Raw genomic sequence first — 22393 nt, forward strand, 5'->3', positions numbered from 1 at the left:
TCTGTGCCTCTAAGTCCTCATCTGTAGAGTAGGGTTCATAATTCTTACTTTGAAAGATGATGAACACTTGGTAAGGGGTTATTCTTGTTACAGTTATTATTACTATGAGAGGGGGCTAAATGGAGGACCCTACCCCTTATTCGTTCCACACCCACAGCCCCTCAAGATGACAGGTCAGCCCTCGGTAGAAGGCTTTCACCTCCTCCTCCCTCCTCCCTGTCCGCCCCACCCCAGACTGCTGGAAAGTGCTCCAGACTCTGATCGGAAGTTGGCAGCTTTCAGGAGCTCGTCATGAGGTGGAATTTCCAAGCTCCAGTAACCGAGTTATCCGGGTTCCTGAAATTCCTGACTCCGATTTCTCAGCTGTTGCTGTGACCACTTTTTCCCATTTCTGGTTAGGTTAGTTTGTGTGTGTGTGTGTGTGTTTCCTTTTCGCTGTATTTTTAGACTTCGGAAAAAATAAACACAGCTCACACACTAGCACCTTCCTGATCTTTCGGATCTTCATAGGCGTGGGGGTGAGGGCAATTCTTTCCATGACCGTGACCATTCTTCAACCCTGCCCCACCCCACCCATCCTTACCTTCTGTTGAGAATTTCCAGCCTTATCCCATCCATCTCGCATTACCGCCTCTCCCATCCCCTCAACACTGGTAAATGTTGACTGTAATGTGAACCTTCTGGGTCTTACATCCTTTCTATACTTTTGTCTTGTTTCCCTCTTGTTTTCCCACAGTGGGAAGCTTCCCCACTGTGGCATTCTTTTCCCTCCCTTCAGAAGAGCCACTCTATTTCTGTGGTTCAGGGCTCATCCCACTGTGACAGCACCTGATTCAAAGGAGGAGCTGGGGAGTCCAGTGAATCTAGGAGCCCACACCCCACCAATTAGGTTTAGGCTTCATCATCAATAAAATAGCACTTACCTAAGGCTCAGTGGGCTTCCCAGGTGGCACTAGTGGTAAAGAACCTGACTGCCAATGCGGTAGACATTAGAGACGTGGGTTCGATCCCTGGGTTGGGAAGATCCTCTTGAGAAGGGAATGGCAATCCACTCCAGTATTCTTGCCTGGAGAATTCCATGGACAGAGGAGCCTGGCAGGCTATAGTCCATGGGGTCACAAAAGAGTCAGACACAACTGAGCGACTAAACAACCAGAGTTGTAGCGAGGTTGAAGTGAAATAATGCAAGGAGAGTGCGGAGCTCAGGTGCCTTGCAGGTGGCAAAGGCCTTAATAATGGACCTGAGGGTCCTCCAGGACGCAGGGCTGTTTCTCAGGCCTCTTTCATTCAACCCTGTCCCCTGCCAATCAGAGCCCTGAGCTGGACTCACTGCCGCCTGAAGACACAGGTGACGTCCAGAGGTGGCGCAGGAGAGGTGCCGGGGGAGGGCTCAGGGTTTTCTCTTGTGAAGGCAAGAGACAAGGATTTGGATTATCCAGTCTGGAGAAAACTGGAAGAGGGAAGGAAAGGCTTTTAATAATAATAACAGACTTCAGGGCTCTCTGTGTCACATTCTGTTTTCTCTCCCTCAGGGAAGAGGAAGTGCTGGGGTTGGAGCGTCTAGGAACTGGCGAGCAGAAGCATGTCCCAGCTGTGCGTGAAACCCTGGCTCAAGAAATTCGAAATCTCTGCCAAGGCTCACAGAGGTTGCCTAAGGTCACAAGGCAGTCGGTGCTGGGCCCTGGACATGGACGCAGACCACAGCCCACTGAACGTGGGCCAAGGCTTTCAACCCACGCGCTGCGGCCAGAGGCCCGGAGGCCCAGGGGGTCAGATGGGTTGGCAAACCCAGTGGAGACTCCTGATTTGCTTAAGAGTCCCATCCCCAGGAAGTGGTGGAAAGAACACAAGGTAATGCAGTATTGCCACCCCCATTTCAGAAAAACCAAAGCTCAGTGAAAGATGGAGTAATTCACCCAGTTCACATAACTGGGAATGGCTGGCACCAGGATTCGAACCCGGGCCTCATGATCTGAGCCTGGGGTCTCTACCTGTGTGGCCTCTGGATGTGTGGAGTCTGGTTCTCAAGCTAGCGGGGCTGACTCCGGAGCAGAGATGCTAATGAAGTCCCATAGCACCTCTTGGACCCTCGGAGGACCGAGGACTGAGTGAGACAGTGCAGGTGGAGCCCAGCACACAGGACAGCCGTGGCGGCTCTCCTCTATGTCTGGCTGGCTTCGGGTCTGCCTTTCCACTATTTGCTCTGTGCCGGGGTTTATGCCCTTGGCCTTCACTAACCTGGAAGCAAATATCTGTCCTTCCTCCGTGTTTGTCCTCATCAGTAAACAGGATTGTGGGTTAAGGGGTGACTGCCTGACCCTCGCAGTCCCACCCATGCCAGACTCTGGTTGTCTGGGGCGCATCCCCTGGCGTGCCCTGGAAGACTGGACTGGGGGTGAGCCGGGAGGCTCCCAGAGAGCAAGTCCAGACTCATATTTTGTATAAGGATGCTGAGGCCCAAAGAGAGAGAGTCCGGGTCAGGGTCATTCCTTCCATCTGTCCACATTCACTGAGCCCCTGCTGGGTTCCAGATACTGTTCTAGACATTGGGGATATGGCAGGAAATGGTACTGAAAAGACCCCACCAAGAGGCAACGTAAGAGATGCAGGTTCGATTGCTGGGTCAGGAAGGTCCCCTGGAGGAGGGCATGGCAACCCACTCCAGTATTCTTGCCTGGGGAATCCCACGGACAGAGGAGCCTGGCGGGCTGCAGCCCATAGGCTCGAAAAGAGCTGGATGTGACTGCAGCGGCTCAGCAAGCACACGTTCGAGTCTGCCATACCAGAGTGGAGGAGAAAGACAACAAAAATAGGTACACAAAAAACACATGCCAGAAAAAGATCGTGGTGACCAATGCCAGAGAACATGAAAGGGAATTGTCAAGTGGTTACTTCAGTCAAGGTGAGTTCTCTGGGCAGATGACACTAAAACCCCAGATCTAAGGGATGAAGGGATACCAGTGGGGACCATCAAGGAGCAGGGTGCTCCGGAAGATGGAATGCAGCTAAAGGTTCCCAGGTACAAGCAGAGTACATGGTACTTGGTAAAGGTGACTGTTTGGGGAACTTTAATGTTCTTTTTTTTTTTCCCCAGGAACTTTAATTTCATAGGGAGCTGTCATGCTGGGGGAAGTCTAAGGGAGGAAAGGCACTCAGGAACATGGGAGTGAGCTTGGAAATGATGTGAAGGCTGAGCCACACATACTCCCTTTCCAGTTTCCCAGGTCCGGCCACTTCCTCATCCGCTAGTGTAGTATGTGTGTGTGTGTGTGTGTGCGATAAATATATATTTATATGTAACTGTATGTGTAGATAAAGTGTGAATGTGTCTATGTTTTGGGCTGTGATGTAACGTGTTTCTTTTTTAAAAGTGTTTATTATTATTATTATTTATTTGGCTGTGCTGGATTTTAGTTGGGGCTTCCCTGGTGGCTCAGGTGGTAAAGAATCTGCCTGCAATGCAGGAGACCCCGGTTCGATCTCTGAGTTGGGAAGATCCCGTTAGTTGTGGTATATGGTGTTTTCAATTTTCGCTGCAGCAGGCAAACTCTTAGTTGAAGCACGTGGGATCTAGTTCCCTGACCAGGGATTGAACCCATGTCCCCTGCATTGGGAACATGGACTCTTAGCCACTGGACCACCAGAAAAATTCCCGTAACAGATTTCTGACTATGACATGTGATAGAAAATTTGAGAGCCCTGATTGGAGGAAGCAAAGGTTCAGCATGGCTGGAGCACAGTGGGAGAGGGGAAGAATACAAGGGCAAGACAAGTCATGCATGGTTCTGAAAGCAACTGGATGTTATTCAAAATGAACCTGACCCCATAAGACTTAAGCGGAGACTGGACATGACCCATGTAGTTTCTTGGTTTTGTTTTTAATCTTGCCTTTTAGAAATAGATAAACTGAATCTCCTTATAGTTACTCTTCCACCAAAACAGATTTGCCTTGCTTTTGCTGGCAAGAAATTGGGTTGGGGGGAGGCAGAGGAAAGTTATACTTCTGTCCACCTTGCCAGATCAAGAAGGACCTCCTGGAGGGACCCAGGAGAGGGGGCACACAAAGATCCCCGGGAGGCTGTAATGAAGGGTTGCAGAAGGAGGCCCAGAGGAGGGCGGGGGAGTTGCTACACTAGCGGATGAGGAAGTGGCTGGACCTGGGAAACTGGAAAGGGGATATGTGTGGCTCAGCGTTCTCATCGCTTCCCGGCTCACTCCCATGTTCCTGAGCGCCTCTCCTTCCTTAGACTTCCCCCAGCATGACGGCCCCTAGCACCTTGGCCCTGACCAAGCCTTGGTGGTGGCAAAAGAAGGCAGGAAGCCCTACCTGCTGCAGTCTTACCAGGGTCCTCTGATCCAGGTACCTGTTTCAGGAATGGTGGCTACACTCTGGCCACACACTGCTCCTCTGTCCCCCACTTCCAGCCCACAGCTCAGTCCAGACCAGGCAGAACAAGGTTTCCCCAGGACCACTGTCTTTACTGGGTCCCTGTTTCCCTTCCTGCCCCATCCTCAGCCATCTTTTCCCTCCTAATTCTTAGTCTAGTTCAGGTAGCTTTTATTTCTGTCTCTTCCTGTATAGGCCTTTATACACACACACACACACACACACACACACATGCATTCACTGGTCCTCTTTTTCCATCTCTTGCTTCCACATCATCCCAACTCCCTAGATCATTCCCTACATACTACCAACCTCTCAGCATCTTATTCTTATTTTAACCATAGCTCAATGCTACTTCCTCTAGGAAGTTTTCCAAGAAAATTCTCCATTTTCCTTTTGTTTCTGCTTCTAATCGCTCACTAGACTCATACAACACTCAGCGCTCGGGAAGAGGAGCAGAAGAGCCCAAGAAAGAGAAAAGCCACAGGAGTGGGCCTGGCCTTCACAGCTAATCTTTGGTTTTCTCCTATGGAATATAACACTTTCACAGAATATCAACATCAAGCAAGGCTACCCAATGACCTAAATAGATCAAGAACAAGACCTCGCTGTAGTCACATCCAAACACAGACAAAAACAAGAAATTGTCCAACCCATAAAAATGAACAAACATCCCCCTGTTCTAGCTCATACGAGTGGCTGATGCTCCTTTACCAGTCACAGCGTTAGTCTTGCTTCATTCTTATTTACTAAGGTACCACTATGGTTTAGAACTGAGAAGGTAGGGACTTCCCTGGCGGTCCAGAGGTTAAGACTCTGTGCTTCCACTGCAGGGGGTATGAATTAGGTCCCCGGTTGGGGAACTAAGATCCTCCATGCCAGTGCGGCACAGCCAAAAAAATAGAACTAAAAAAAAAAAAAAAGTTACCCAATTGTAGAATCCACCAGCTTCCTGACAACCTCTAACCCAGGGCAACCTTGCTTCCCTGCTGCTACTGCTGCTGCTGCTAAGTCACTTCAGTTGTGTCTGACTCTGTGCGACCCTGTAGACGGCAGTCCACCAGGCTCCCCTATTCCTGGGATTCTCCAGGCAAGAACACTGGAGTGGGTTGCCATTTCCTTCTCCAATGCATGAAAGTGAAAAGTGAAAGTGAAGTCGCTCAGTCGAGTCCGACTCTTCGGACCCCATGGACTGCAGCCTACCAGGTTCCTCCGTCCATGGGATTCTCCAGGCAAGAGTACTGGAGTGGGGTGCCATTGCCTTCTCTGCTGCTTCCCTGACCTCTCCCCAAATCTGCAAATTGAAGTCCAAATCCTAAGCCTTTTCCTGGATGCCCCACAGTTGGTGTGTGTTCTTCTCCTTGATGAAATGAGTTCACAAACCCAATTCTGTTTGACTGTAAGTGTCTGCTGGTAGTCTTCGGCTGGAGGGCACTGACAATCAAGAAAAAACATACAAGTATACTTGTGCGTATTTTTTAAAACTCTGAACTCCTACGTTTTGGTTTTTAAGTGTATTTTATGATATTTTAGTACCACATTCCCTTTCCTAATTATGTTCTCAGGCAAACTGCCCCACCCCCTGAATCATCTGCTTCAGCTGGTTACATTGATTCTTCAGTCCTTGGGCGAGCTGAGAATTTTCCTGCATCTCTCCTCTCCGGTATTTAAAAAAAAAATAATGTTGTCTGTTTATGTATTTGACCACCTTGGGTCTTAGTTGCAGCTCTCGGTAGCACTTGCTTCAGTAGTCACAGTGCTCTGGTTTAGTTGCTTCACAGCATATGGGTATGCTAGTTTCCAGAGCAGGGATTGAACCCACATCCCCTGCATTGTCAGGAGGACTCTTAACCACTGGAACAGGGAAGTCTTGCCGTCTCCAGTCTTGTATTAAAATTGAGGCCCAGGAGAAACCACTCTCTTAGATCAGACTTCCAAGATCACCTAACCAGATCTGACCTCTCCCTTCTCAACACTCCTACTGTGCTTGTTTCAGTTACCTGCCAGGCTCTTGTTTTATCTCCTCCTCATAAGCTGTAAACTCCATGAAGATGGGGACTGAGTCTTAAAATCCTGTTTAGCACTCTAGTAGAGTGCTCCAGCTAAAAGGCCCCGTCGAAGGGTCAGGTATTCCCATGGCTAGGAGCCAGAGATCCCTGAGATCATGAGAAGTTATGGTTTAGAACTGAGAAGTGGAGCCCCTGAGTTGTATTAAGGAGGGGTGAGTGGGCCTTGCCTTCTAGACTCCTGGGGGACACAGGTGGCAGTGTCCCTGGGAGCTCTTTGTAAGGATCCCTAGGGCAGAGAAAGTCCTGGGTTTGTGTACTCTGTGCTAAGAGTCAGAGTGGATTTGAATTTGCTACCACCCTGAACACCTTGGTGTATTACGTCACTGTCCTAGATAAGGACCTTATCAGAGTAATCAGAGTCAAAAAAAGATAGGACAGCCCTGAGCTTTGAAGGTGTGGTACACACACACACACACACACACAAACACATACACACACACGCATGCACACGATATCCAGGCTAGTGGCTTTTAAATTGTGTTCCCTGGAGTTTGTCCCCTAGAAGTACCCTGGGAGGCTGAGTGAGTCCCATCCCAAGTCCCTAATTCTGATTTAACCACTGAAGTTTTGTTTTTCATCTTTTTGTGTTTGGGGATACTGCATGAGATGTAATTTGTAAAAGTGTTTAATGTATGTTAACAATACCATGGAGATGCAATCAGCAAAATCCAGAATATGGAAGACACTGTAGAATAAACAATGTGGTTTCTTCATCAGGTAAACTATAGGGGAAAAAAAGGAAATGGAACCTATGAAATAAAAGATGCTTAAGAGCCATACCAATGAAATTCAGTGAGTGGACTTTGTTTAGATTCCAATTTAACTAAATCAATGAATGACACAATTGGGGAAATTTTAGCACTGACTGACTATTTGGTGATTTTTAAGGAATTATTTATTTTTAGTGGGAATAATGGTATTTTGATTATGTTAATGAAGAATCTTTTTATTTTTCAGATAAGTACTGAAATCTCTATGGATTAAATGATATGACATCCAAAATTTGTCTTACAGTTGTCCAGTGAGGAGGTGTACAGGGAGAAGCTGGGTGGGGTAGAGATGAAGTAGGGTTGTGAGGATGATTGTTGGAGCTGGGTGATGGTTACAGATGGGTTCGTTGTATTTTTGTATTTCTTTAAATGTTTGAACATCTCCACACAATAAGTTTTTTTTAAGGAAAAAAAAACAAGTTAAAGGAGATTGTAAAGAAAATTTGAAATTATAAACTTACTTATTTATTTTTTAGGTAACCGCTTTGGACTTCCCTGGTGGCTCAGTGGTAAAGAATCTACCTGCCAATGCAGGAGACATGGTTCCAGCCCCGGTCTGGAAAGATCCTACATGCCGAGGAGCAGCTGAGCCCGTGACCACAACTACCGACCCTGTGCTCTAGAGCCCGTGCTCTGACACGAGGGAAGCCACTGCAATAAGAAGCCTGCTCATCGCAACTAGAGAGCAGCCCGCACAGCAACAGAGACCCAGCACAGCCAAAAATAAATAAATAAATAAAATGTCAGAAAAAGTAACAGCTTTATCAAGATTTAATTCACATACCATACAACTCACCAATTTAAACAATTCAGTGGTTTTTAGTATATTCACAGAGTTGTACAACCATCACCATAATCAAGTTTAGAAGAGTTTTGTCACCTCAGAAAGAAACCTCACACCTATTGGCAGACATTCTACATTCCCCCACAGCTTTTACAGCCCTGCTGCTGCTGCGTCGCTTCAGTCGTGTCCGACTCTGCGACCCCATAAACGGCAGCCAACCAGGCTTCCCGTCCCTGGGATTCTCCAGGCAAGAACACTGGAGTGGGCTGCCATTTCCTTCTCCAAGTCCTAGACAACTACTAATCTCCTTTCTGTGTCTTTGGATTTGTTTTGGATGCTTCATACAAGTGAAATCATATAATATATGGCCTTTTGTGACTAGCTTCTTTCACCTTAGGATAATGTTTTCAAGTATAACCTTGTTTTAAATTTTCCTGCTCTTATAGGAGGGCTTCCTTGGTGGTTCAGTGGTAAAGAATCTGCCTGCCAGTGCAGGAGACCTGGATTTGAGTCTTGGGTCAGGAAGATCCCCTGGAGAAGGGAATGGCAACCCACTCTAATATTCTTGCCTAGAGAGTTCCACAGACAGAGGAGCCTGGCGGGCTACAGTCCACATGGTTGCAAAGAGTCGGTCTTATAGGAAAAAACAACATTATACAATTATTACTCTGGCTTTGGATTTTTAAATAAAGATACATGGAAGAGGTTTAAACAAACTTGGGGGAGGTAGTCTAACTGCTTAAAAAAAAAAAAAGGCTAAAAACCCCTTCGTTAGTCCAAACCTTTCACCTTACATTCAAGGAATTAGGGGCCCAGAGAGACTAACCCAAACACACATAGTTTGTTAAGGACCGAGCTGGTCCAACATCTAGACCAGCTGAATTTTGGTTCCATCCTCCTTTCATGTTGCCACACTGCCTTCTGAATACACACACCCCCCACATGTCCCACCATAATTCATAAACATGTGACCCACAAAATATCTTCGGAGACACATCTTGACAAGGTGGAGGGACCTAGAGAAGTCTGGAGAGCTCTCCCTTCTGCTCAAGGTCAGTTTTACTTCAGCCCTGATCCCCAGGAGGCCCCATGATGGGGGCTGCTCTGTCTCATGGCTCAGGCTTTCTGCTTTCCTCTCCTGAAATGCAACTGCTCAGGGAAGAAGCAGTGTTAGCACCAGTTCCCCGAATTTCTACCTCAGTGGACCTCAGGAGTGGCAATCTTGTTAGAGGAAGTTGTTTGCATAGCAAGAACAGTTTTTACTTATTTGAATATTATTCGGAGTGCCTCGGGAGGGGGTCCGTGTAGGGGGAGGCTGGGAGAGAACATGGGGAGAGAGAGGGATAAAGCCTTTGGGGCTGCCATTGGAGGGAACCCAGTTAAGGGTTAAGAGGCTGTATGGGAACCCCACTGGTGCTTCCAGAACTGAGTTCGGATGAGACGGAGGGAGGGAGACACCAGGAAAAAGTCATGCTGAGGGAGAGGACTCCAGGCTGAGGCAGTCTGTGATCTTACAGCTGTTCCTGGAACACTCCCAAACCATGTTTATGGGCAGCTCAGAGAGGCTGTCAGGCTGCTGCAAAAGGGCAGAAAGAGGACAAATTCTATAGACAGAACATTATCTTAGGGCTGAGGATGAGACCTGGGGAATGGTAGGGGAAAAGAAGCTTCCAGAGAGCCTGCCTGGGAGAGGAGGGTAACCAGCCAATGGTATCACCCGGTAACTGTCTTTCTACCCTGGAGATTCCCTGAAGTGATCCCTGATCCCTGGAAGGGGGGCCTTAGGGCAGAGGACAATGCAGGACTTAGCCCCAGGACCCTCAGCCAGGCAACTTGGACTAGACGCAGGAGACCTAGGTTTGATCCCTAGGTGGGGAAGATCCCCTGGAGAAGGGAGTACTACCAACCCCAGTATTCTTACCTGGGAATTCCATGGACAGAAGAGCCTGTCTGGCTACAGTCCGTGGAGTCTGGGAGGTCCCAAAGAGTTGGACACAACTGATTGACCACCTCTGTTGGGGCTTCCCAGGTGGTGCTAGTGATAAAGAAGCCGCCTGCCAATGCAGGAGACATAAGAGATGCAGTTTCAATCCCTAGGTCAGGAAGATCCCCTAGAGGAAGGCATGGCAGCCCACTCCAGTGTTCTTGCTTGGAGAATGCTATGGACAGAGGAGTTTGGTGGGCTACAGTCCACAGTATTGCAAAGAGTCAGACGCTGAAGACTGAAGCTACTTAGCATGCACGCACATTGATTAGGCCACAGTCTCAAAATACTCTCCATTCTCCTGTCTATAGAGGGCGTTGGCAATCCTGTCCCTTTGGGACCAGGGAAGATTTTAAACATCGTATGTAACAGGGAACACACCCCCCTCCCTGCCCCAGTGGGGTAGCAGTGATGGCAAGTCAGAGTAAAGCTCAAAGGGAATACGGCTCAGCCTGTGCTCCAGAGGCACTGGGCTTCACAAGGTGAAGGGACCTAGAGAAGAAGTCTGGAGTGCTCCGCTTTTGCCCAGGGTCAGTCTCACTTCAATCCCTGATCCCCCAGGAGGCCTGATCTAGACTGTTTAGGTTCCTGAATAATCAGTAGGTTATTCAAGCTGGTTCTGTCTAGTGGAGAGGCGGTAACATGAAGGGCTCTCAGGGCCAAGGGCTGGCAGGCAGTTACGTAGCTCATCTCAACCTCATTTTGCCCTTCAGCTTCGGAATCCCAAAGTCCCAGGCCCATTCTTCCAGTCTGGACTTCAACCAGCTGACACACGCAGTACAGCAGCGTCAGTAGGTGTCAACCTGAAACTGGACCTGTGCCTGATTCATCCAGGAAGCTGAACCCAAGAGGTAGAACAAACACCCCTAAAGCAGCTCCTGCTAGGCCTGGGGTGAGAGGTTGTCTGGCCAAACAGACAGCAACTTTGTTTGTTTTGCCCTCTTCATACCCCTCCCCACTAGCCAGACTCCCTCATTCCTTTCTCTGTGCCCATCTCTGGGTCAGAAGCTCTGTGGGTTTTTTCCAGATGACGCAAGAAGGTTGTTTAATTTATGTACTTTTTAGTGAAGGTGATTTCTGAGGAAGAGACTTGGGTGTTGAAAGGGGTCCAACCGAGTTGATGAGGGGGTCCAGCAGGAGCTTCTGTGAAGAGAAGCCAGAAGTGGGAAGTGGTCCGAGTGGGGATTGGATGGAACAAAGGGGTCAGAGATTTCTGGGACCACCCCTTCCCCAGGGAAGTGCCACCAGTCCTCAATTTAGGCAAGTCCTGTTCTCCTGGGACAATTCCAGCTTGACTTCACTATCCACATTCTTGGCTAGTTTGTTGTTTTTGACACTAATTGGTGGACACTCAAGACCATTAAAGTTTGGTTGATTTCCCCCAACCCCAATCCCGATAGAAACGCAAAACAACGTGGGAATTCCCTTTCAGAGGAAGCAAGAAACGGTGCAGCTTTAAGAGAAAGGGAAGGGAAGAAGAGGGTTCTGACTCAGATCCTCCTGCCATTGGCTGCTAGAGGGGATCCCACTTCAGGGATTGGCTGTGACAGAGTCCGCCTTCTCTTGTGATTGGCTCAGCCAGGGCAATATAAGGTGGCCGTACTGGCCTCTTTCTCAGTTGGAGAGAGGCAGGGAATCCGGGTGGTAGTGTGCTGAGACGCACCTGGCATAACCCTCTCCGAGTCCAGCTCCCGCGGAGGCTGCAGCCATGAAGGAGAGACGGGCCCCCCAGCCAGTCGTGGCCAGATGTAAGCTCGTTCTGGTGGGGGATGTGCAATGTGGGAAGACAGCAATGTTACAGGTGTTGGCGAAGGACTGCTATCCCGAGGTGAGTTGCTCGCCCGCCCGCTGGCCACCTTTCCTCTTGACCGCCTGCTGCTGCGGGTAGATTCCCACCTGCCCAGGGGAGCTGTTTCATCCCACCCCACCCTCCCCATCCTCAGCCGCTTTCTGGCTGGAGGACCGCCCTGCCTTAGCTTCCCCTGAGACCTGTTCCACTTCTGCCGCCCAGCTGGCTCCTCCTCACCTCTTCACCCATAGGTCCCTGATCAAATCCCCTCCTACCTCTCTCCATCCTGGAGTCTGCTTTTGGGAGAGGGAACTGGAGGCATTTGAGAGTCAGGGGTTTCTTCTTGACGTAATACCTGCCGTCCCTTCACCCATTCTGTGCGCTTGTCCCCAGGCAGGCTTCTGCCGCCCTGCTGGTCCAAGGGACCTGTGGGGAGAAAAAGAGCTAGAATTGATGTGTGGCTCTGAAATTTGAAGACAGGCAAATCTGGGGACAAGAGGAATCCGTGTGTGTGGTGTGTGTCTGTCTGTCTGTCTGTCTGTGGTGTCTCCCTGACCGACAATGGGGAGATTGTCCCTGGCAGGAAGTCTTTTACATTTCTCACTTTGATGGAGCAAAGTGCCTGAGCCTCTACACCCATCTCTCCTGTCCCATGTGGTCCCTCCTGCCCCAGGTATCCTCTCCTTTCCTGCCATGTTAGTGTCTCACTAGGGTGAGTGGCTTCTTGTGTAGCCAGAACTAACTGGAGGGTTCTGAGGGTTGGTACGTCCAAGGTGTGAATAGTTCCTCTCTTTTCACAGACATACGTGCCCACTGTGTTTGAGAATTACACAGCCTGCTTGGAGACAGAGGAACAGAGAGTGGAGCTCAGTCTCTGGGACACTTCAGGTAAGACTGCTGACCCCAAGTGCCCCTTTCCCACCCCCACTGGTCTGTTGCAGTTGCTGTCTCTTAGAAATTGTTTTTCTCTCTGACGGGGAGAAGGAGTATGGTGCTTGCCTGTAAACTGAAAATAAGAGACCTGAAGATTCTTTGGTGGGGGTGGGGCTTGGCTAACTCAGTTGGCTCATCCAGGGGTGCAGAATGGATGAACCCCAGAAGCTATCACTTTTCTTGGTCTGGCTCCATCCTTTAGAGAGCTGGAATGGGGAGGTGAATGGACCCCAGAAGACTACTGGAGGAGGCAGTTAGGGCTTCTGCATTTCCACACTCTGCCACCCAACACACGCACTCACAGCCTTTACTGCCCCAGAGCAAAGCCAAATAAAAGGCAGGAGGCAGTGGTGGTTGTGGCAGGGAGACAAGTCTGTTTGGGGGGAAATGTTGCTCCTGACTCAGTTTTCTCTTCTGCATTTCGTCTCTGGCCACTGCTGCCTGCCTGCCTGCCGCAGCTCAGCCCCACTGTCATACCTCTGCGGCTGAGGGATGAAGCGATGCATCGTCAGTGTTTTGGAGGGTGGGGGCTCAATATGGGTCATGGTCATGTTGTACATAGCAGGGGGGTGTTGGCTCTGACTAGGCTGAGGTAGAAGATGCTCTATCTTTCTGGAATGTGGAAAGCAATGTTTTAAGTCTCTCATCCCTAAACCTTCAGTGCTAGGCTATCCTTTGCTTTTCACTCTGACCCCCTTTCTAGACTGAGCTCAGAATCATAATTAAGGACTGAAAGCCAGAAATATGAGAAAGAAAATAAAATCCATTTCTCTTCAAAAATGCTGAGTTTAAAGAGGAACTATAAATCACTAGGGGTTTCCTGTTACATATAAATATGCCATCCTACTCCTCCAAAGATCTATTATTCCCATCATCCAATTTTGAGGATTGGAAAGACTGGAGGTAGGATATGGGTAATCAGAAAATGAGACACCCCCTTGCTCCCCACTCCCCAAACCAGGACAGAAATTCCTCCACCTGATATGCTTCCCTCTGTTGCAGTTCCAGGGGTTGGGAGCCAGGATTCTGATTATCTGGACTGTGCTATGCTGGCTGGATTGAGCTGGAATGCAGCTTGGCTGCATGATACATGGTTTTTCATCTGCTGTACTCTGCCCACCTCTCAATCTTCCCAGAATCTTCCTGCAGCTCGTCTCTTTTCACTACCACCGTCCCCAAAGAGCCCCTCCCCCTCCTCCCACAGTCAGAATGCAGTCCTTGAATCCCAGTTCAGATAATGGAAAATCAGCAAGGTGGTCTCTGTTCCCTGTGCCGCATCCTCACCCCCCAAGTTCCAAAAGGATGCCGGCTGTCCTTCAGCCTCAAACTCCCTCTTTCAAATGAGATGCCCGTAAGGAAGGAGGAATGGCAGGGGTGTGTGGGATGGGGCTTCCCAGCACTGGGGCCATTATTCACTTGCTGGTCTTAGAGGAGGGGGATCGCTTAGAGCCAGAAAGGAGGCCTCCTCTCCTCCTTCCCCAGTGCTGCAGTGTTCCTTTTGCTCAGTGATACTGTGATGAGACCCCACTTTATCCCTCAGAGAGGGATGGGGGTTGATTACTGAAGGAGCAGGCAGTTATCCCAACTCCCCTCTACTCCCTTTTTTTGAACAACCACCCCCCTGCCTCAGCTTGGATTCCCCCCAGTTTCCATGGCGATTGCGGTTCAGGGAGAGGGGCTGCTTGCTATTCTGAGCACGGATTGTCTGGGTTCCAAAGCTGCTACTGTTCCTTCTCCAGGGTGGAGGGGGGCAGGTTCAACCCCCAGCCTTCTCCCACATTGCACCACCTGGGTCTGCACTGCCTACTCCCCTCCCAGCCATGGACCCTTATTCGAGAGCCTCTAAATCCCAGCTGTTGGTGCTGCTGTCTTTGAGAATGCCTCCCTGAGATCTTGGGACAGGGGGCTGCAGCTTTCCTTTTGCTCTTTCCAGTGTAAGCTGATTTGGGTGGGAGGACCAGTGGGACCCTGAATTCCTGATGCTCTCCCTCCCCTGCCTGCCTCCTAGAGTTCTGACCCCATGGCAAAGAAGCAGGGCAGCCAGTTATATAACAGGCAGATGTGTTTCTTCACTGGGGAGACCCTGAAGCAGAAGCCAGGAGCAGAGGTTAGACAGCAGGCAGACTCTAGAAAAGAGACCTTAAACAAGGCCTGATCTCTCTGCACGAGTAGGAGCCGCTTCCCCAGGGACTCGGAAAACTGGTGGACCTTCAATGAAGCCCACTGTAGGAGACCCAGACAGGGCCCGATTATACTTCACCTCCCTTTTATTTTGCCCCTTTCCCTTTTTCAGGATTAAGGAAGATGACCTTGCACTGTCTCTTGGCAGGTGGTCAGGTCCCAAGCTTCCCATTGCAGCACGTTCCCCTGGGAGATAGGTGGGGCCCTCTCCCTTAAGGGACCAAGCGTGCTCTTTGGGTTTAGGCCTCTAGGGGAGGGAAAGTGCCATGATTTACCATCAGCTCTCTCTCCCCGCTACCAGGGTCTCCCTACTATGACAATGTCCGTCCACTCTGCTACAGTGACTCAGACGCAGTATTACTGTGCTTTGATATCAGCCGTCCAGAGACTGTGGACAGTGCACTCAAGAAGGTAAGACTGAATGAATTCTACCATCTCTAGCTCAGCTGGAGAACAAAAAGGAATCTTGGGACCTTGTCATCTAACCCCTCTTGTATAGGAAGAAATTGAGGCCAGGGAAGGAAGAGATTTGCCCGAGGCCACACCATTAGCTACAGTTCTGGGACCAGAGGGGCTTCCCAGGTGGTTCAGTGGTAAAGAATCCGCCTACCAATGCAGGGGCACGGGTTCAATTCCTGGATCAGGAAGATTCCCTGGAGGAGGACAGGGCAACCCACTCCAGTATTCTTGACTGGACAGTCCCACTGACACAGGAGCCTGGCAGGCTACAGTCCATGGGGTCGCAAAGAGTTAGACACAACTGAGCGACTAAACACTGGAACTAAACCCAGATCTCCAGTCCCTCTTCATCCTGCCTTTGCCCCTATCCTGCACTGATCTGCCAGAGGCCCAGCAGGGGAGGGTGGTGCTGGAGACTCAGGAAGTGAGGGTTGAGAGTAGGGAACTTTCTGGTGATATGGTTTGAGGGTTGGAGAAGGGGCCTTTGGGTGGCAGCTTTACAGACCTTGATCCCAGGCCTTCTGGGACTTAGCCAGGCAGGCGTGAGCTGAACTGTTGGTAGGAAATGCCTCATTCATGGTAGTAAGGTCTACCCATACTGAGGAGTCCCAGGAAGCCTTGTGTAACTAGCCCAGTTTCCCAGAAGACTCTGGGATTATCTCCTTCCCTTGGAAAGAGACTGGTTGGCTTCTTCTTGGCTTTCTGGACTTGTGCAGCCCTTTGGGTTGAGGGGGTGGACCCATGCCCCATATGCTTGGCGGAGAGTGAGAGATTTGTCCCTGTGCTCTCTTTGGAGACTGGGCCATTGAATTTGGGGACAGGCTCTTGGGTCAGCACTCCTGTGACCCCAAAGGCTGGGCAGGAAGATGATGTAATTAGTGCAGTGGCGATGCTGTGACTCACAGGGAGGGCTGGGCTGGGGATAAGCGGAATGGTGTATGTGATGTTGCCAACTGGGTTCCTCCGGGTGTCCGTCAGCCACTGACTGTCCTTCCTTCCTCCTTCCTATCTTCTTGCGCGGCTCTTCAGTGGAGGACGGAAATCCTTGACTATTGTCCCAGCACCCGTGTCTTGCTTATTGGTTGTAAGACCGACCTGAGAACAGACCTGAGCACTCTGATGGAGCTGTCACACCAGAAGCAGGCACCCATCTCTTATGAGCAGGTAGGTGTGTGTGTGTGTGCACGAGGGCCCATGTGTGGGCTGGGAGTTGAGCTGGGGAAGGCTACAGGAGAGGGCTTGGGAAATGGCTCTTGCTCACACTCTTTCACTATAGCAAGAGAGAATTGGTATTCTGGGGTGCCATCTGTAATCAGCAAACTAGTTACCTGGACGGAGGTAATGGATACCAATTTGCTCAGATTCATACTTCCCAGGTGGTGCTAGTGGTAAAGAACCTGCCTGCCAGTGCAGGAGACGTAAGTGATATGGGTTCCATCTTTGAGTCAGGAAGATCCCCTGGAGGAGGGCATGGCTAACCCTCTCCAGTGTTCTTGCCTGGTGAACCCTGTGGACAGAGGAGCCTGGTGGGCTACAATCCAGAGTTGCACAGGGTTGGACACGTCTGAAGTGACTTAGCATGCACACAGGCACATACTATAGTTTTTCAGGTGAGCCATTCCTGTGTGCCAGTGTTTCTCAAGTGGTTTTTTGTGTGTATGTGTGGACCACCTTCATTAGAATCACTAGAGGTGTTTGTTAGAATTCCTGACTCCTTATCTGCAGAGTCATTCTGGGAGAAAAGTATGGAGTTACATTATAAATTAAGTCCCTGGATAATTTCTTATGCACATGGGAAGGTAAAGATCATTTCTTTAAACCAGTCTTTCACATTACAATCATCTGAGGAGTTCTTAAAAATACTAATTCCTAGGTCTACCCCCAGAAATTCTGATTTACTTGTTCTGGCATCAGTATGGTTTAAAAATGTTCCAGATGACTTTAAGGTGCAGTCAGGCTTCACCTTCAGAAAATAATCAATAGAGAGTGGTGGTGGGAGCCTGGCAGTTGGGTCCCTTGGAGCAGCCCTGGGGAGGACCACTACCCTGAGAAACCAGGGTTTCAGAACCATTTTGGATCACTGCATGGATGACCTCACTCCCCCTGCAGGGCTGTGCCATTGCCAAGCAGCTGGGTGCAGAAATATACCTGGAAGGCTCGGCTTTCACGTCAGAGAAGAGTATCCACAGCATCTTCCGGACAGCATCCATGGTGTGTCTGAACAAACCCAGCCCAATGCCCCCGAAGAGCCCTGTCCGAAGCCTCTCCAAGCGACTTCTCCACCTCCCCAGCCGTTCTGAACTCATCTCTTCCACCTTCAAGAAGGAAAAGGCCAAAAGCTGTTCCATTATGTGAAGTGGGGGTTGGAGAGGGGAGACAACCTCCCACTTCCTCCCTTGGGTTGCAGAGGCACGGGGAGAGGGAGGAGGAGACAATTTAGGACTCTGGACATGAGATTTTCAGATGGCCACGGTGAGGGCTCGGAAGGAGACAGGAACGAGACAAGGAAAGAGCCAGGCCCGGCTTGAGGACCTGACACTGAGAAAGAACCATCACACCCCAAGCCAGGCACTAGGTGGTGGAGGGGGCGGCTGCCCCAGTGCCCTCTGCTCCAGTGGCAGAAAAGGTGTGGGGGTTTGGGGGGCATGCTGGCCTCACGGCTTTGGTTGGGGGCCTACAGGAGCCTCACTTCAGCATCATGCCTCTTCCACACAGCGTTTCCATGCAGGCCAGGGGATGGGAGGGGTCCCTGAGCCCTTCCCTTCCCCTCTGAGGAGGCTGCAGAGGAGTGGAGAGTGGGGAAGCCGAGAGGCAGCTCCCTTGGGAGCTGAGCCCAGGTGCTTCATAACTGGTAACTGAAATCGGAAGGCAGGAGCTGGTCAGAGCCACTGAGAAGGAAACCTCATCTTTGCATAGCCCATGCCTCATGGAGAGGTGACATCATACATTCGCATGCTTCTCACCTGAGTCCCCAGGGTCCAAGGGAGAAGCCCCAGACCCCCTTCTCTTGCAGTGTGGGGGTGGTGGTGCTGCAGGAGGCAGGGCTGGGTGGGGATCACCAGACTTTTTCTGCCCTTGGGGCAGTATAGCTGGCATTTGTTTTATAGACTCTTGTCTTTGGAGTCGGGGGGAGGGGGGAGTGTTTCAATCTGTTCTATGTTCTGTGTTTAAAGAAGAAAACCTATTTATTAATTAAATATATAAGACATACAAAGAAGTTGACTCCGTTGTCTTGGTTTCTTTCTTGGTTTCCTTTGGTCTCCGATACTGAGGAGAAAGTGGTGCTGGGGTCCTTTCTGTGCGTTGCAGAGGGGCTGCCTCCACTGTTCCCTGGCACCTCCAGCAAGGAACTGCTCCCTCTCCCCACATCCCTGCTTCATCCCTTTCCCCACCCATTTCCTGCTAATCGAGTGATGATCTCCTTACCTCTGGAGCAGGGTTTCTCAACCTGGGAACCAATGACGTTTTGGAGTAGCTAATGCTTTGTGGTGGGGGCTCTCTTGTGCACAGGAGGATGTCTAACAACATCCCCGGCCTCTCCCTGCTAGGTGTGTATAGCACCCGAGTTGTCCCAGCCAAAAATGTCCCCTGCGTTGCAGGTAGACTCTTTACCATCTGAGTACCAGGGAAGCCCAAAATGTCTCCAGATGTTGCTAAATGTCTCCCAGGGCAAAGTCATTTGGGGTTGACAACCATTGCTCTAGAGAGTCTAGAGGAGAGAGACAAAATCCAGTGAAAGCATCAGATGGAGAGCCAACCGCACCCCTATAGAAAGTGGACAGGCTGAAGCCAAGGCTGGGAGGTTCCAAGGGTTCAGGTCTCCTCTGAATTCAAGGTGAGGTGATGCCTTTTGCTTTCTTGACCTTCTAATTCCAAGGCCTGTTGATGGCAGCTCAGGGGCCTTATCATCTCTTCTCTTCAGCTGCCTATAGCTCCTTTTTTCTAAGGTTCATACTGTACTGGAAATAAAAATTTACTGTGTATTGCGTACTTACTATGTGCTCAGCATTGTGCTGAGTGCTTTACCTTATCACATTTTTTTTGATTTAGTATTAAAAAAATCTTACGGTAGTTTATTTACAATGTTGTATTCCAGTGTACTGCAAGGTAATTCAGTTATATATTATTTTTCTTGCCCATTATGGTTTATCACAGGATATTAAATATAGTTCCCTGTGCTTTACAATAGGGCCTTGTTGTTTATCCACCCTATGTATAATAGCTTGTATATGCTGATCCCAAATTTACAATTCTTCCCCCTACATTATCACATTTCACCTCATAAATGAAAATAACTAACATTTATTAAATGTTTACTATGGGTCAGGTGTGCTTATAAGTTCTTTATGTTACTTATTCTTGTGATAATCCTATGATGTACTAATGCCATTCTACAGACAGGAATACTGAGGTTCAGAGAGATTAATGTGCTTAAGGCCACACAGCTAGAAAGTATTAGAACCTGGATACAAATCCAGGTAACCTGGCTGTAGAACATGCACTTAAAAAAATGAACCATTTAATTTTTTTTTATTAAAAAAAATTGAATGTCTTTAAATTCTTTAGTGCTGTGCAATTTTTAAGTTTCACACACATGATTTCAAATAATCCCATATTCTTCCCCCCACACCAATATTGCCCCTTCACTCTCCCCACTGGTAACCAGTAGTTTATTCTCTACAGAACATGGACTTTTTACTGGTCTGCTATCCTATGGTTGTAGTGGTGTTAGTTGCTCAGTTGTCTCTGACTCTTTGCGACCCCATGGACTATAGCCCGCCAGGCTTCCCTGTCCATGGGATTTTCCATGCAAGAATACTGGAGTGGGTTGCCATTCCCTTCTCCAGGGGATCTTCCAAACCCAGGGATTGAACCTGGGTCTCCTGCATTGCAGTCAGATTCTTAACTATCTAAGCCACCAGGGAAGCCCATGCTCTCCTATCCTGTGAGGCAAATGGTCTTATTATCCCTATTTTACAAATGAGGAAATAGAAAAGCCAGAGATGCCATGTAACTTGCACAAGATGGTACTCTAGTAAATAGTGGAGTCAGGATTTAAACCCAGTCTCAGTGTTAAACTAATTCCATGGGTCATTTACTGCTAGCCATGTGGTACTGAAATAGGAGACTATACTTATGAACCCTAAAAGAATGTAGTCCCTTTGTCTCCATCTCCAAAGATGCATATTTGTGAAAGAGCTAGCAAGGGTAGGACAAACCATGCAAGTATCCTTTTTAAAAAAAAATGTTTTTTTTTTTTTTTTGGCTGCACTGCTAGGCATGTGGGGTCTTAATTCCCTGACCAGGGATAGAACCCCTGCCGTTTGCATTGGATATGGAGTCTTAACCACAGGACTGCCAGGGAAGTCCTGCAAGTATTCTTTAATAAACTCAATGTCTCACAAGTATCATGAGAAAGCTATGTGCAAGTACTAGGGAACTCTGCCTCTATGCACTTGGACAAGCTTAATCAGTTTTCTGGGCCTCAATTTATTGATCTTAAAGATGATTGAGAATGGTAGCCTGAACATGGGGACAGCATCTACGCTGAAGTTAAATGAACTTGGAGTTGAATCCTGGCTTCATTCTTTGAACTATGTGGACTTCAAAGGTATAATTAATCTTTCTGGGCCACAAATCTCCTTATCACTAAAATGCAGATAATGCCCATCTTAAAGTGTTAGAACAAGTGAAGTAAGTAAAGTAATTAAGTATCCAGCACAGAGTTGGGCAGTAGAAGGTAACTTAGTAAAGAGCAGCAGCAGCTCTACCCCTTGGTCTGATTGTTAGTTCCAGTCTGTGAGTGGAGAGCCCTCCAGTGTTCACTGGGTGAATTACACCTAACTGATCTTGGACAACTCTTCCCTTCCCTTTTCTGAGGTCCAAGTGGCCAGATACTGTGGGACTTTGTGCAGTGAGGTTCTGAGTTTTAGGTTATTTGGGCTTACTCCAGGCTCTGCTTCAGCAGCACTGAACACATTCAGAGAGAAAAACCAGACCAAGAGCCATGTGGGATTGAAACCCAAAAGCTTGTGATGGGAAAAAAGGAAAGGAAGGAGACATTAGTTACTTCCTGGTCCATGGTGCTGCAAAGAGTCGGGCACGACTGAAGCGACTTAGCATGAACGCATCTATCAAAACCGTCCTAGAGCTTGTCAAGATTTTTGTTTTGGGGAGGAAGGGAGGTAGAATTATTAACCACAAGACCAAAGAGAAACAAAATGAAAGTACAGTTTTTGGGGAAAAAAAGCTCATTGGAGGACTGAAGAGAGGGAACTAGAGAGAGAAAGAATAAAAAGTATTAAGATAACCCAAACAACTGGCGAGATTCCAAAGAGCAAGAATGTGAAAAGGGCAGGTCCTATCTGGGATGTTTAGAAAACCAGATGCCACAGCCCGGAAGATACTGTCTTTCCAAGAGGTGCAATCCATTGTGTGAGCTCATTTCAAAATGTTCAAAATGTTGTAACAGTAACTACGGTGTTACTGACGGGGCCAGGGTTGTTAATATGTTCTCCCAAAGCTGGGATAGTCTCACACAATGAACTGTCCCACCCTCACTGGTAAATACTAGGCTGCTCCTGTAACTTAAATTTTCATTTGTCCATCTGTAAAATGGGGCTAATAATCTATCTCAAAGATTTTTTGTAAAAACCGGCTTTTCCACAAATGGTAAAGTATTTATTGCTGTTAGTATAGTTGCTAGTTATAACTACGTGCTATTGATGTATAAGTTCAGTCCAGTTCAGTCGCTCAGTCGTGTCCGACTCTTTGCAACCCCATGAATTGCAGCACGCCAGGCCTCCCGGTCCATCACCAACTCCCGGAGTTCGTATGTAAGGAAAGTCTTAAATTTCTCCGTTGTAAGCCACCGGCCATGATGTCGTTAATTACAGTTTCCAGGAAAACCAGCATATTCCAGGAGGGCTGCGCCCACAGAGAGAATAACCTTCTGATGCAAGTCGACCTATGAAAAACTCTTGCTCCCACAGACTCAAATGTTTGACAAACCACATTGCCCAGCGGCCCCCGCGTCC

General features: G+C 48.8%; 1 protein-coding gene and 1 long non-coding RNA gene across 2 annotated transcripts; both read left to right on the forward strand.

Moving 5' to 3' along the window:
* Positions 1-229: 229 nt before the first annotated feature.
* On the forward strand, positions 230-7968 carry LOC132345268 (uncharacterized). The gene is made up of 3 exons (XR_009494493.1): positions 230-1851; positions 5953-6050; positions 7703-7968. It is a non-coding gene; the product is annotated as an uncharacterized lncRNA (long non-coding RNA).
* Positions 7969-11632: 3664 nt separating this feature from the next.
* Positions 11633-18566, forward strand: RND1 (Rho family GTPase 1). Its single transcript, NM_001046016.1, has 5 exons — positions 11633-11822; positions 12584-12671; positions 15199-15308; positions 16386-16520; positions 17466-18566. Exons 1-5 carry the CDS (start codon positions 11703-11705, stop codon positions 17709-17711), a joined length of 699 nt encoding a protein of 232 aa, NP_001039481.1. The 5' UTR covers positions 11633-11702; the 3' UTR covers positions 17712-18566.
* The last annotated feature ends 3827 nt before the right edge of the window (positions 18567-22393 follow it).

This window comes from Bos taurus, chromosome 5 (genome assembly GCF_002263795.3).
Source record: "Bos taurus isolate L1 Dominette 01449 registration number 42190680 breed Hereford chromosome 5, ARS-UCD2.0, whole genome shotgun sequence".
NCBI lineage: Eukaryota > Metazoa > Chordata > Mammalia > Artiodactyla > Bovidae > Bos > Bos taurus.

Excerpts from the sequence above, each read along its gene's own strand:
- RND1 (NM_001046016.1), top strand. The coding sequence starts at position 11,703 with ATGAAGGAGAGACGGGCCCCCCAGCCAGTCGTGGCCAGATGTAAGCTC. Across the intron at positions 12,672-15,198 it reads CAGTCTCTGGGACACTTCAG|GGTCTCCCTACTATGACAAT; the intron begins GTAAGACTGCTG and ends CCCCGCTACCAG. Across the intron at positions 15,309-16,385 it reads TGGACAGTGCACTCAAGAAG|TGGAGGACGGAAATCCTTGA; the intron begins GTAAGACTGAAT and ends GCGGCTCTTCAG.